At 49.0% G+C, this 13170-nt stretch overlaps 1 protein-coding gene across 2 annotated transcripts in view; it reads left to right on the forward strand.

Annotated features, from left to right (window-relative positions):
- LOC139311742 (zinc finger protein 420-like) overlaps positions 1–12824 on the forward strand; it is a 38563-nt gene extending 25739 nt beyond the window's left edge. Inside the window, exons 1-3 of one of the 2 annotated variants that reach the window (XM_070936235.1) lie at positions 1449–1556; positions 9612–9738; positions 10226–12824. In XM_070936235.1, coding sequence (XP_070792336.1) covers positions 1545–1556; positions 9612–9738; positions 10226–12681 — 2595 coding nt within the window. In that variant the 5' untranslated portion in view covers positions 1449–1544 and the 3' untranslated portion in view covers positions 12682–12824. Of the gene's footprint in view, positions 1–1448; positions 1557–9611; positions 9739–10225 lie in introns of those variants that run through there. The other variant, XM_070936234.1, reaches the window with a different exon arrangement.
- The last annotated feature ends 346 nt before the right edge of the window (positions 12825–13170 follow it).

Raw genomic sequence — 13170 nt, forward strand, 5'->3', positions numbered from 1 at the left:
TTCTTCTCCTCCCTACTTCCTCTTCCTTTCTCCTTCTCCTCCTCTCTTCCTCCCTCTCTTACCCTCCCTCCTACTCTAATTTCCCTTCCCTTCCTTCATCCCTCTCTATTGCTGTATCCTTTTATGCATATGGATTACTCAGAGGGCTGAAAAAGTTATTTTTGACTGGTCCTCACACTTTTGACCAGTCCTCGAATTTACTGACTGTCCTCACATTTTACATTTTTGCCCTATCTTGTCATCATGGTGAAGAGAAGCAGTTGTGAAATGAGTGACATGGTTGTTAAGAATGCTGCACGGGCATAAATGTGCGGATGGTCATAAGTGTGAGGACCAGTCAAAAGTGCGAGGACCTGTCAGAAATGACTTTTTTCAGCCCTCTGGTTAGTCACTATACACATAGCCATGGCCACCCGGTCACATGACCTCCAAGCCACACCCACAAAATAAGCCACACCCACAATGGTGTCCCGCTTTACCAATGTTAAAATCTGGTCACCTTAATCTTGGAGTCTTAGTGGACAACCATCTAAATATGAGCTAGCAGTGTGTGGTGGCAGCCAGAAAAGCCAATGCAATCCTAAATTACATTAACAGGAGGGATACAATCAAGATCAAGGGAGGTACTGATACCACTCTATAAAGCCCTAGTAAGACCACACCAAGAGTACTGCATCCAGTTTTGGTCACCACACTATAAAAAAGATGTTGAGACCATAGAAAAGGTGCAAAGAAGACCAACAAACATGATTAGGGGACTGGAGACTAAAACAGATGATGAACGGTTACAGGAACTGGGCACGGCTAGTCTAGGGAAGAGAAGGACCAGGGGAGACAGGATAGCACTGTTCCAATATTTGAGGGGCTGCCACAGAGAGGAGGGGGTGAAGCTGTTCCCCAAAGCACCTGAAGGCCAGACAAGGAATGATGGATGGAAACTGATCAAGCAGAGATTCAACCTAGAAACAAGGAGGAATTTTCTGACAGTGAGAACAATCCACCCATGGAACAGAAGTTGCCTTGGGAGGTTGTGGAGCTTCATCACTGGAGGCTTTCAAGAGGAGACTGGACTGCCATTTGTCAGAAATGGTGCAGGGTCTCCTGCTTGGGGAGGTTGGACTAGATGACCCACAAGGTCCCTTCCAACTCCCTTAATTTGTAATGTGTAACTTTGCTGCTCCGCATCCCTTTCGCTTCCCTCCTCCCATCCTGGGCTTCCTCCCCTCCCCCTCCCCCCCGGTTCTCTCCCTGGGGCAAAGAAGCAATGGACTCGCTGCCCAGCTGACCATCCCACGGGGGAGCGGGGTGGGGGGAGGGGGTGGGGCAAGCAGGGGAACCCGAGTGGGCGGCGCTCTCAGGCCTTTAGAGAGTGGGAGGAGCTGGACGGAGAGGGGAGGAGCTACAAGCGCTTCCTGTCTGGTTCTGTGCAGACTCCTGGCTGGGGTCGTTCCGGGGAGGGGGATCCAGGTGCGAGTCCGGCGGCGATCCTGGGCGCCTCTCTTGGGGAGCGGAGTCCGGGCGAGGAAGAGAGCCGCCTCTTTCCTATGGAGCGCCAGGTGAGAAGCTCCTTCCTCCCTTCCTTCCTTCCTTCTTCCCACCTGGGGAAATGCTCGGACAGGAGACCCTTCAATGCAGCTTCTTGGGGCGCTCCTAAGATCCTCCTGCAGTCCCCACTTTCTCCTTGGGGAGATGATTATTATTATTATTATTCCTGGTCGTTTCCCGTCCTTTTCCTTTTCTCCGGGGCCGTTTCAGATCCGGGAGGCTTGGAGTTCAAGGGCTGGGAAAGCGGCGGGGAGAAAAGGGGGCGATCCCTCCCAGGAGCCCTTGTTTCGAGAGGAGCCGCCTCCGGAGGGAGCATCGGGGAAAGGCTCCTTCTGATGCCCTTTCATCTCTTTGCCCTCGTTGCTTTCATCCCTTCAATTCGTTTCCATTCTTCAATTTAACTGGGTTTTTAGAGTCTTGGGTGCATTTAAAGGCCTTTTCCTGTGGGCCACTGTTTCTCAGCCTTGGCAACTTTGTGGTGTGTGGATTTCTGCTCCCAGAATTCTCCATGTGTGTTGAAGTCCACATATTTTACAGCTCCCAAGATTGGGAAAGGTTGCTGTAGGCCAGGGGTGGGGAACTAGGGCCCTTTTAGGACTGGTGGACTTCAACTCCCAGAATCCCCGAGCCAGCTGTGTCAGGAATTCTGGGAGTTGAAGTCCACCAGCAATAAAAGGGCCCTAATTTTCCTCTTTTACAGTGGGGTATTCCAAAGGGCAAGTCCCAGCTTTGAAAAGAGTTTCTATCATCTGATAAGGAAAGTGAACATTATATAAACATAGAATAACATACTTGGAGTTGGAAGGGACCTTGGAGGTCTTCTAGTCCAACCCCCTGCTTGAGGAGGAGGAGTCTATACCATTTCAGACAATTGGCTGTCCAGTCTCTTCTTAAAAGCCTCCAGTGACCTTAGTCAGGATTCTGGGGATCAAGATTCGTACCTTGAAATGGCTGAAATAAAGACCTGTGTCCCATATCTGGGAAAGGTGAGAGAGAAACCACAACTGTCTTGCTAAAAATCCTTAAGGCTACAGGATGTCGGCATGGCTTCTTTGGCACCTTCCTTACTGTATCTCCTGTCAATCAAACAACTGTACTTCCTGCTGATGTCACTGAAATACGAAAGCATGAAAGAAATCATTCCAGATCTATCCCAGCCATTGTCCAAATCTGAATGCAGGTAGTCCTTGACTTAGGACCACAATCGAGCCCAGAATTTCTGTTGCTTGGCGCGATAGTGGCTAAGTGAGTTTTCCCCCTTTTTATGACCTTTCTTGCTCCAGTTGTTAAGTGAACCCACTGCTGTTGTTCAGTTAGTAACACGGTGGTTAAGGGAATCTGGCTTCTCTATTGACTTTGCTTGTGGGAAGATTGCAATGGGATCACATGACCCTGGGACTCTGTAGCCGTTACCAATAGGAGCCAGTTGCCCAGTGTCCAAATTTTGATCAGGTGACCATGGGGATGCTGCAAAGGTCCTGTGAAAAGCTGCCAGGAGTCAGTGTTTTTTCAGTATCCTGGTAACTTTGAAGAGTCACTAAATGAATGGCTGTAATTCGAGGACTACCTGTATACGTGAGAGACAATTTGGACTCTGTCTCTTTGTTGGTGCCAGGCCAGATCTAGTCCTCCTGACTAACAACTCAGCACAACTCCCTGGAAATGGGAGCGGATCTGCTTGAGGCCTCCAGAGTCCAGCTCTGTGGTCCTTTAATACATACATTCATGGCTGAGATAATCTGCCTCTGAATCCAATCCCTGGTCCTTCCACCCCTTTCAGTTTTCTTCTCACCCAGGGTGAGCTTCTTTGTAATGTTGGTGTGGCTGCAAGGGACTCACATAAAGGGGTTCCCTAGTTAGTCTAAAAATGGGCTAAAATCAGCCTTCTGCACTGGCTGCTCAGGAATATCATTAGGATGTTTGATGGCAAATTATTCCCTTGCTGTTTTCTTTTCACTCCTAGACACTCTTGTGGCCTCGTCTTCATTTATTTATTTATTTATTTATTTATTTATTTATTTATTTATTTATTTATTTATTTATTTATTTTTCAAATTTCTATACCGCCCTTCTCCTTTCGGACTCAGGGCGGTGAACAGCCAAGATAAAAACATCTATACAAACATCACAGTTAAAAATAAAGTTAAAATAATTTATAAATTTGGCCCATAATTTAAAACTTGTCAATTAAAATCAATATTAAAATTTTAAATCTAACCCTAAAATCAAGACAGACCGGCTAACTGAAAAAAATATGTTTTTAGGGCCCGACGAAAAATCCGGAGGTCGGAGATCACTCGTATCTCGGGGGGTAGATTGTTCCATAGGGTAGGTGCCACCACAGAGAAGGCTCTCCTCCTGGGGGTCGTCAGCCGGTATTGTCTGGCCGACAGCACCCTGAGGAGGCCCTCTCTGTGGGAGCGAACCGGCCGGTGGGAGGCTATTGGTGGCAGAAGGCGGTCCCATAAGTACCCTGGCCCTAAGCCATGGAGCGCTTTAAAGGTGATCACCAACACCTTGAAGCGCACCTGGAAGTCCACCGGAAGCCAATGCAGCTCGCGCAGGAGAGGAGTCACATGGGAGCGCCCCGTCGCTCCCATAATCCCCCACGCAGCCGCATTCTGCACCAGTTGGAGCCTCCAGGTGTACCCCAAGGGGAGCCCCATGTAGAGAGCGTTACAATAGTCCAGACGAGAAGTGACGAGTGCTTGAGTGACCGTGCGTAGGGAGTCCCGGTCCAGAAAGGGGCGCAACTGGCGTATCAGGCGAACCTGACAAAAAGCCCCCCTGGCCATGGCTGTCATATGCCCTTCTAAAGACAGCCGCGCATCCAGGAGGACACCCAAGTTGCGGGCCCTCTCCGTGGGGGCCAATGATTCACCCCCAATAACCAGCAATGGCCTCAGCTGGCTATACCGGGACGCCGGCAGCCACAGCCACTCGGTCTTGGAAGGGTTGAGTTGAAGCCTGTTTCTCCCCATCCAGACCCGCATGGCCTCCAGGCACTGGGACATCACTTCCAAGGCATCATTGGGATGGTCTGGGGTGGAAATGTACAGCTGAGTATCATCAGCGTACTGATGGAACTCCATCCCAAAACCACGGATGATCTCACCCAGCGGCTTCACATAAATGTTGAACAGGAGGGGCGAGAGGACCGACCCTTGCGGCACCCCACAAACAAGGCGCCTTGGGGTCGACCGCTGCCCCCCTGTCAACACGGATTGCGACCGGTCGGAGAGATAGGAGGAGAACCACCGCAAAACGGTGCCCCCCACTCCCAGTCCCTCCAGCCGGCGCAACATGATACCATGGTCGATGGTATCAAAAGCCGCTGAAAGGTCTAATAGGACCAGGATAGAGGAATAACCCCTATCCCGGGCCCTCCAGAAGTCATCCACCAACGCAACCAATGCCGTGCTGTACCCAGGTCCGAAGCCGGACTGGAGCGGATCCAGATAGACAGCTTCATCCAGGTACTGGGGAAGCTGTCGCACCACCACACTCTCAACAACCTTCGCAATAAAGCGAAGGTTGGAGACTGGACGATAGTTAGCCAAAACAGCCGGTTCCAGGGATGGCTTCTTGAGGAGAGGCCTCACCACCGCCTCTTTCAAGGCGGCCGGCAGGACACCCTCGCTCAAAGAAGCGTTAATAATTCCCTGGAGCTAGCCTCGTGTAACCTCCCGGGAAGCCAGCACCAACCAGGAGGGACACGGGTCCAATAAACATGTGGTTGCGTTCAGCCACCCCAAGATCCTGTCCACGTCCTCGGGAGCCACAGGATCGAACTCCTCCCAGATAACACTCTCAAGGCCTGCCTCAGTCATCTCATCTGAACTAACCCAGTCGGCGGCCAAGTCTTCCCGAATCTGAGTTATTTTATCATCCAGATACTGTACAAAATCCTCAGCTCGGCCCTGCAAGGGGTCCTCCCGCGCTCCCAGATGGAGGAGGGAGCGGGTCACCCTAAACAGGGTGGCTGGGCGGTTATCTGATGACGCGATAAGAGCGGCAAAATAGCTAGATTTCGCCGCTTTTATCGCCACTAGGTAGGTCTTAATATGAGACCTTACCAGTGTCAAGTCAGACTCGGAACGACTGGCCCTCCAACCGCTCTCTAGGCATCTTTTCCGGCGCTTCATCTCCCTCAGCTCCTCGGAAAACCAAGGAGCTAAGTGAGTTCGGTGCCGAGTCAGAGGCCGCAAAGGCACGACCCGGTCCAAAGCCCCAGCAGCCGCCCTATCCCAGGCGGCCACCAGGTCATCAGCTGAGTCATGAGCTAGAGTCTCAGGAAATGGCCCAAGCTCCATCTGGAACCTATCAGGGTCCATCAGGCGCCTGGGGCCGAACCACCTGGTCGGTTCCGCCTCCCTGCGACGGGGTACGGCGGTCAGAAAGTCAAGTCGAAGGAGCGAGTGGTCAGACCATGACAAGGGTTCAATATCTACATCCCCTATATCAAGGCCACTCAACCACTGACCAGAGATAAAAACTAAGTCCAGAGTGTGTCCCCCCATATGAGTAGGGCCGTGAATTACTTGGGTCAGGTCCATGGCCGTCATGGAAGCCATGAACTCCCGAGCTACCTCAGATGTTTCACCGCTGGATGGCAGGTTGAAATCCCCCATGACCACAAGTCTGGGGGTATCAGCCGCCACCTCGGCTATAACATTGAGGAGTTCGGGCAGGGTCGTTGCCACATGGCAGGGAGCCAGGTACGTGATCAACAGACCCATCTGCACCCCACGACCCCACTTCACAAAAAGGGACTCACATCCGGCTATCTGAGGTACAGTGGTCTCCCTCGGATCAAGACCTTCTTTTAGAATGACCGCCACCCCCCCCGCCCCTGCCCTGAGCTCTTGGCTGATGAAATGCACGGAAGCCTGATGGGCACATCTCCACGAGGGGAACTCCCCCCTCATGGCCCAACCAGGTCTCCGTGATACCTGCCAGGTCCGCTCCCCCCTCCTGAATAAGATCACAAATGAGGGGGGCTTTATTTACTACGGACCTGGCATTACATAACATCAGCCGGAGACTCGGGCCCTGAGACTCTAAGCAGCCTGGGGAATGGGAAGAGCTAAGGGGACCGGGGCACGCAATCGCTCGGAGATAGCGAGCACGTGCCCCCACCACATGATATGGCCCCCTTCTCCCGCCATACCTGCCCCTCCCACTCAGCGTGTTAATAGAGAAGCCCTCACTAGAGGGCATTCTAACAGTCCCCTTTCCCCCAGCGTCTGCACCCACTACGGCACCATTAATAGCAGCCGGACTGGTCTCCAACCCCCGTGGGTTTTCCCCCAAACCCACATAACCTCCCCCACACTCAGAACCCCTTAAAAGTCTATTTAAAAAAGTCTTTAAAAAACCCCTCAATCCCCTTTTTGCGACATGCCACCTCTCGGGGTCCCAAGATCCGTCATTAAGGTGGGCCCTCGATAACATAGAGGGCCAGACCTGCGAGAGGGGGGAATCTCGCAGCGCAAGAAGCTTTGCCCTAGAATACATTTTAACACTAGAGTGATAATACAAATTTGGCCTAGACATGGCCTAGGGGTTTATAATGATGGTTTCAAATGTCCAGGAAGCAAGACTAAGTTAATCGGAAGAGTCACCATTACCCTCTCACAGTAATGGGTAGGAGTCCTCATGTTCAGTCCAGCTGAGGGAAACTATCCAACCACCCTCTCAGGGTGGTTGGCCATCCTAATCAAGGCAAGATGGAAAAAGTCAGAAAAAGTCCAAAAACCACCCTCTCACGGTGGTTTGGGCTTCCTGGCCCTGGAAAGATGAGCTCCATCCGCGGCGAACGTAGTCTGGAGCTGGCTCCATCCATCCTCCCGTAACTGCCTTGTCCTCCATACAGCCAGGAGACAGGACGAAAGACAGAGCCAGGTCCCAAGCTCTGGGGAAGAAAGTCGACATTGGCTGATAGGCCGATAACAGGGCCAGAAAAAGGGAGGGGGGGAGGCCATCCATAGCGACCCAATACTTGAGCCGTCCACCAGCCTCTCCAACCCCAGGTCTTTCCACACAAACTCTTAACGTCAGCCATGTATCCTTCAACCCCTGAGCACAATGAGGTTCAACTCCCCCATTTCAATGTCGAGGCTTGATGTTCCTCTCCTCTCCTCCAATGCCAACAACTCTCCAGCTCTCCAGCACCACCGCCCTCGACCTGGTTGCCACGCAGCAGCCGCCATTACCACAGCGTCATCCTCGGCGCTGGCCACACCCGAGCTCCCAGCATTCCCCAGCGCCCCCGGAACATCCAAAAGAAACCCCCAGGGGCATCCAGGGTCAGGGGGGAGCTCGATGGGCATCACCGCCGCCGCCAACGCTCTGGCCGCCGCCGCCTCGGCCAAACAGGGAGAAAAAAACGGCGGAGCCGATGCAGCCGGGCTGTCGGCGTTCAGCCTCGGCGTTCTTCCACCCGCGCCGTCTTCCGGTCACTTCTCCCCAGCCACGAGGTTCCGGAGGGCGAAAAAGCCCTCATCAGGCTGGGGAGAGACTCCTCCAACTGGAAAAGGGGTTGCCGATGTTCATGGCAGCCCCAGAAGACCCCTGCCAGTCCACGAGCTGCCCATCCCTAGACGCGATCTAGACGGGCGTCGCCATCTTGGGGCATGCACAGTTTTTATTATTTCATATTGTTTCATCCCCCGGAACCTCAGGTCTTTATAGTGGAGGATTAACAACAGTTGAGCTTCCAAGGCAGGTAAGAGGATTCTTCCCTCCCCTCCCCAGATGTGCCAATCTCGCAATAACAGAATAACACTATGGGAAGGGATCTTAGAGATCTTCTAGTCTATCCCCCTGTTTCAAGCAGGAGACCCGATACCATTTCAGACAAGTGGGTGTCCAGTCTGTCCTTAAAAACCTCCAGCCCACAACTTCTGAAGGCAAACCGTTCCATTAGTCAATTGTTCTCACTGCCAGGAAGTTTCTCCTTAATTCCAGGTTGCCTTTCTCCATGATTAGTTTCCATCCATTGTTTCTTGTCCTGCTTTCTGGTGCTTTGGAAAATAAGTTGAGCCCTTCTTGTTTGCGGCAGCCCCACAAATAGTGGAACACGGCTATCATGTCTCCCCTAGTCCTTCTTTTCTCCAGACTAGCCATATCCAGTTCCTGCAATCGTTTTTCATATGTTTTAGTCTCAAGGCCTTTAATCCTTAGTTGCTCTTTGCACTTTTTCCAAAGTCTCCACATCTTTTTAGTAATGTTGTGACCAAAACTGAACTCGGTATTCCAGATGTGGTCTTTAGGATTTTTAAAAAGTGTTGACCATGAGAGCCTAAAGTAAAAAGTAAAGTTCAAGCTTGACTTTTGCATAGAAATTAAATGGTGAACCCACTTGATTTGGAAGGATTCATCGGCTCACCACACTGGGTACAATTAACCCAATGTTGGATTCAGTCAAGATATCCAAGGTCAAGCCCATCAATGGGCAACAAACGAATATGTGGTTGCTGCTCCTCTGGCATCGGACAAACCAATAAAACATTAACTAGATGTATCTCTAGCCAGAGGCACTTTATGTTTTCGGAAAGGTTCTCCAGGGAAGATGTTTGGTCATGAAATTGCCCAGCAGCTGTCCAGATAAAGTCAGAGACACTGACACACACTTGTAGATTTTATATAAATATAAATATGTTTAACCTACAAATTTACCACAGTCTTTGTCATCATCCAGAAAAGGAAGAACATAAGATAGTCAGGAACATCATGAGGTAAATCTAAAACATCATACAGAACACACAGAAGGAAAAAAGGAGGGAAAAAAGGGAAACACCCCTTTATACTTACAGTAACCAATCATAGCGTAGATTGCATCATGCATGAGTCAGCACTCTCTAATCAGTTACAATTGTGTTCCGGCCTATTTGTACACTTTACTGTTTCAGATTCTAAATTCAATATCCTAACATGTTTGTTTGCCCTACATGAAAACTAGAGGTTTTTCATTAAGAAGTAGACGCAAATGTAATTCATTGAAGTGTTCATTGTTAGGAAGGTTCATGGAATAAGTTGTTGTTTCTCTCCTCTCCTTGTGTCAGGATTTGGTATCGCTTGAGGATGTAGCTGTGTTTTTCTCTGTGGAGGAGTGGGCCCTGCTGGATTCTGAGCAAAAAGCCCTGTACCAAGAGGTCATGCTGGTAAACAAGAGGAACATGGCCTCCTTAGGTAAGGGATTCTGTTGAGATATTTACATTTAGTAGCCAAAGGTCAAATCTTATATCAACTTGCACTACAAGCAAGAGCCTTGGTAGTACAAGGGTTTAAAGCACCCTGTTATTAAGCTGCTTAAGACCAGCTGTCTGCAATTACTGCAGGGTTCGAATCTCGCCAAGGCTCAAGGTTGACTCAGCCTTCCATCCTTTCTAAGGTAGGTGAAATGAGGACCCAGTTTGTGGGGGCAATAAGCTGACTTTGTATATATATACAAAAGGATGAAGGCTATTGCTGAGCACATTGTAAGCCGCCCTGAGTCTTCGGAGAAGGGCGGCATATAAATCAAATTTAAAAAAAAAAAAAAAAAACTTAATAACAAGCATAGCATCATGTTTTGGACAAATGAGAGTTTGGACGAATATTTATACTGTTCTGGTGCTTGATCCCTTTCACACCTAAGTTAGTCTTAACTTTTCTTTTTTTTTCCCATTCCAAGCAGGTGACGGATGGGAGATGGAGGATTCTGGCCAAGAGGCAGCAGCATCTTTGCCAAAAGACAAAAAAGAAGACGTAGAAAAGATGTATGGAAAGCAAAGTTCTGAGGAAAAGCAGTTAACGGGGGAGCTGGAGAATTGCTCTGGTTTCCCTTGTCCAGATCCCAATGTTTTATTGGATGGAGATGATTGCCAAGAAAAAGGAGAGTGTTCAAGGTGTGGGAAAACCCTTCGAGATGAATTGGGATTATGTGACTGTTGCAAAATCCCTGCTGGAGAGAAACAGGATGAAAGCAGGGAACACTCCAGAGGGACCCTTCCTCCTCCTTTACATGAAAGCATACAAGAAGGAGGGAAAATGTACAAATGTACGGAGTGTGCAGAAAGCTTCGATACAAGCCGCTCCTTTGCATCACATAAAAAAATTCACAAAGCAGGGGATCCACACAAATGTCTGGATTGTGGAAGGACCTTCAGGCAGAAAAATCATCTGAATTCACATAAGAGGGTCCACAAAGAGAGGAAGCAGCATCAATGCATCACCTGTGGAAAGACCTTCAGAACCAGCACCTCCCTTACTTCCCATCAAAGCAGCCACAGAGAGGAGAAGTTGCATCAATGTAGGGAGGGTAGAATGAGGCTTACTTGGAGCAAGGAACCGAATTCCCCCCCAAAAAGCCCCACTGGTAATAAATCATGTAAATGCCTGGAATGTGGGAAGTACTTCCGCTCTGCAAATGACCTCACTTACCATAATAGGACCCATACAGGGGAAAAGCCATATCATTGTACAGTGTGTGGGAAGAGTTTCACCCAAAAAGACAATTTCAATTCACATAATAGGATCCACACTGGAGAGAAGCCGTATAAATGTAAAGAGTGTGGAAAATGCTTCAGGACCACCGATTCCCTTACTTGCCATAATAAGATTCACACAGGGGAGAAGCACTATGAATGTTTAGAGTGTGGAAAAAGCTTCAATAGACGTGGTACTCTAACTCAACATAATAGGATGCATAAAGGGGAGAAACCTTATAAATGCCTGCACTGTGGAAAGAGCTTCAGTCAAAAAGTTCATCTTAAGTCACACGAGAGGACCCACACAGGAGAAAAACCATTTCAATGCATGGAGTGTGGAAAGCGCTTCCATTGCTCTTCACACCTTACGGTCCATCATAGAATCCACACGGAGGAGAAGCCCTTTCAGTGCCTGCAGTGTGGAAAGCGCTTTGTCAGTTCTAATGGCCTTCATGCCCATGAACGGACCCACACAGGGGAGAAACCATACAAATGCCTGGAGTGTGGAAAGAGCTTCGGTGACTCCAGCAGCTTAACCTCTCATAGAAGTGTCCACAGTGGAGAGAAACCGTATCAATGCTCCGAGTGTGGGAAGTGCTTCAATCAAAAAAGTAACCTTAATACCCATAAAAGGACCCACACAGGTGAAAAGCCATATAAGTGCATCGAATGTGGCAAATGTTTCACTAAATTGTCGTCCCTCACTCGCCACAAAACGCTCCACACTGGGGAGAAACCATATCAATGCTGCATGTGTGGAAAGAGCTTCAATACAAAAAATGGCTATGTTGTACATAGCAGAACCCACACTGGGGAGAAACCATATCAGTGCCTGGAGTGTGGAAAATGCTTCAGTGTTTCTGGAGAACTGACAATCCATAAAAGGATTCACACAGGGGAAAAACCATATAAGTGCACGGAGTGTGGCATGAGTTTCAGAATAAGCAGTAGCCTTCGTAGCCACAAGAGGATCCACACTGGGGAGAAACCGTATACATGTCATGAGTGCGGAAAAAGCTTTAGTCAAAGACATTCACTCAAGAACCATAGAAGGCTTCACTCAGGGAAGAAACCCTATAAATGCCTGGAGTGTGGAAAATGTTGTAATGAGAGTGGCACTCTTACCTCCCACATGAGGATCCACACAGGAGAGAAACCGTTTAAATGCATTGAGTGTGGAAAGAGTTTCAAAGACGGAAAGACTCTTACGCGTCATAAAAGAATCCACACAGGGGAGAAGCCATTTAAATGCATTGAGTGTGGAAAAGCTTTTAAAGACGGGAGTTATCTTACGCGTCATAAAAGAATCCACACAGGAGAGAAGCCGTTTAAATGCATTGAGTGTGGAAAAGCTTTTAAAGACGGGAGTTATCTTACGCGTCATAAAAGAATCCACACAGGGGAGAAGCCATTTAAATGCATTGAGTGTGGAAAGAGTTTCAAAGATGCAAGTAATCTTAGGTGTCATAAAAAAATCCACACAGGGGAGAAACCGTTTAAATGCATTGAGTGTGGAAAGGCTTTCAAAGATGGGAATTATCTTACGCGTCATAAAAGAATCCACACCGGGGAGAAGCCATATCAGTATGTGGAGTGTGGAAAGAAATTCAGAACCTGTAGTGACTTTAATCGACATAAGAAGATGCACAGCAGGAAAAGATGATGCTAATTGGTTTGTGTTGATTCTCAAAATTTGCTTCATGCCCAAGAGAATCTGTAAAAATGCATAGTGTATGGAAAAGGGGTTCCAAAGCAGTAGACTTTTTTGATCCATTAAAAATAAGAATTTCTTTTTATAATTAGGAATTAAGTTTTGGATACTGAGTTTTTCCCAAAATAAAACTTGCTTATATTTTTTTGGGCTCCAAAATAAGCCCTAGGTCTTTTTTTGGGGGGGGAGAAACACGATTTCAGGTTAATCAGCCCAGCTGTTCACTTTGCACCCCCTGGTGCACGCAGAAGAGGCGGCAAGGGGGACCAACCTTATCTGGCAGCTGCTGCATCCTGCCTGTCCCTTGGTCATTGCACTCTGGGGCTCGTCTTCGCACGGCGGCACCAGCAGCAGACAGAGGCATGGGGCAGAAGGCAGGTGATCCTAATATGCCGCTGGGCTGCAGGCAAACAGAGACCTGATGACAGACCTCCTGTGGCC

The sequence above is a fragment of the Pituophis catenifer genome, unplaced genomic scaffold (genome assembly GCF_029215685.1).
Source record: "Pituophis catenifer annectens isolate HBS135680 unplaced genomic scaffold, rPitCat1.0.hap2 SCAF_2, whole genome shotgun sequence".
Taxonomy (NCBI): domain Eukaryota; kingdom Metazoa; phylum Chordata; class Lepidosauria; order Squamata; family Colubridae; genus Pituophis; species Pituophis catenifer.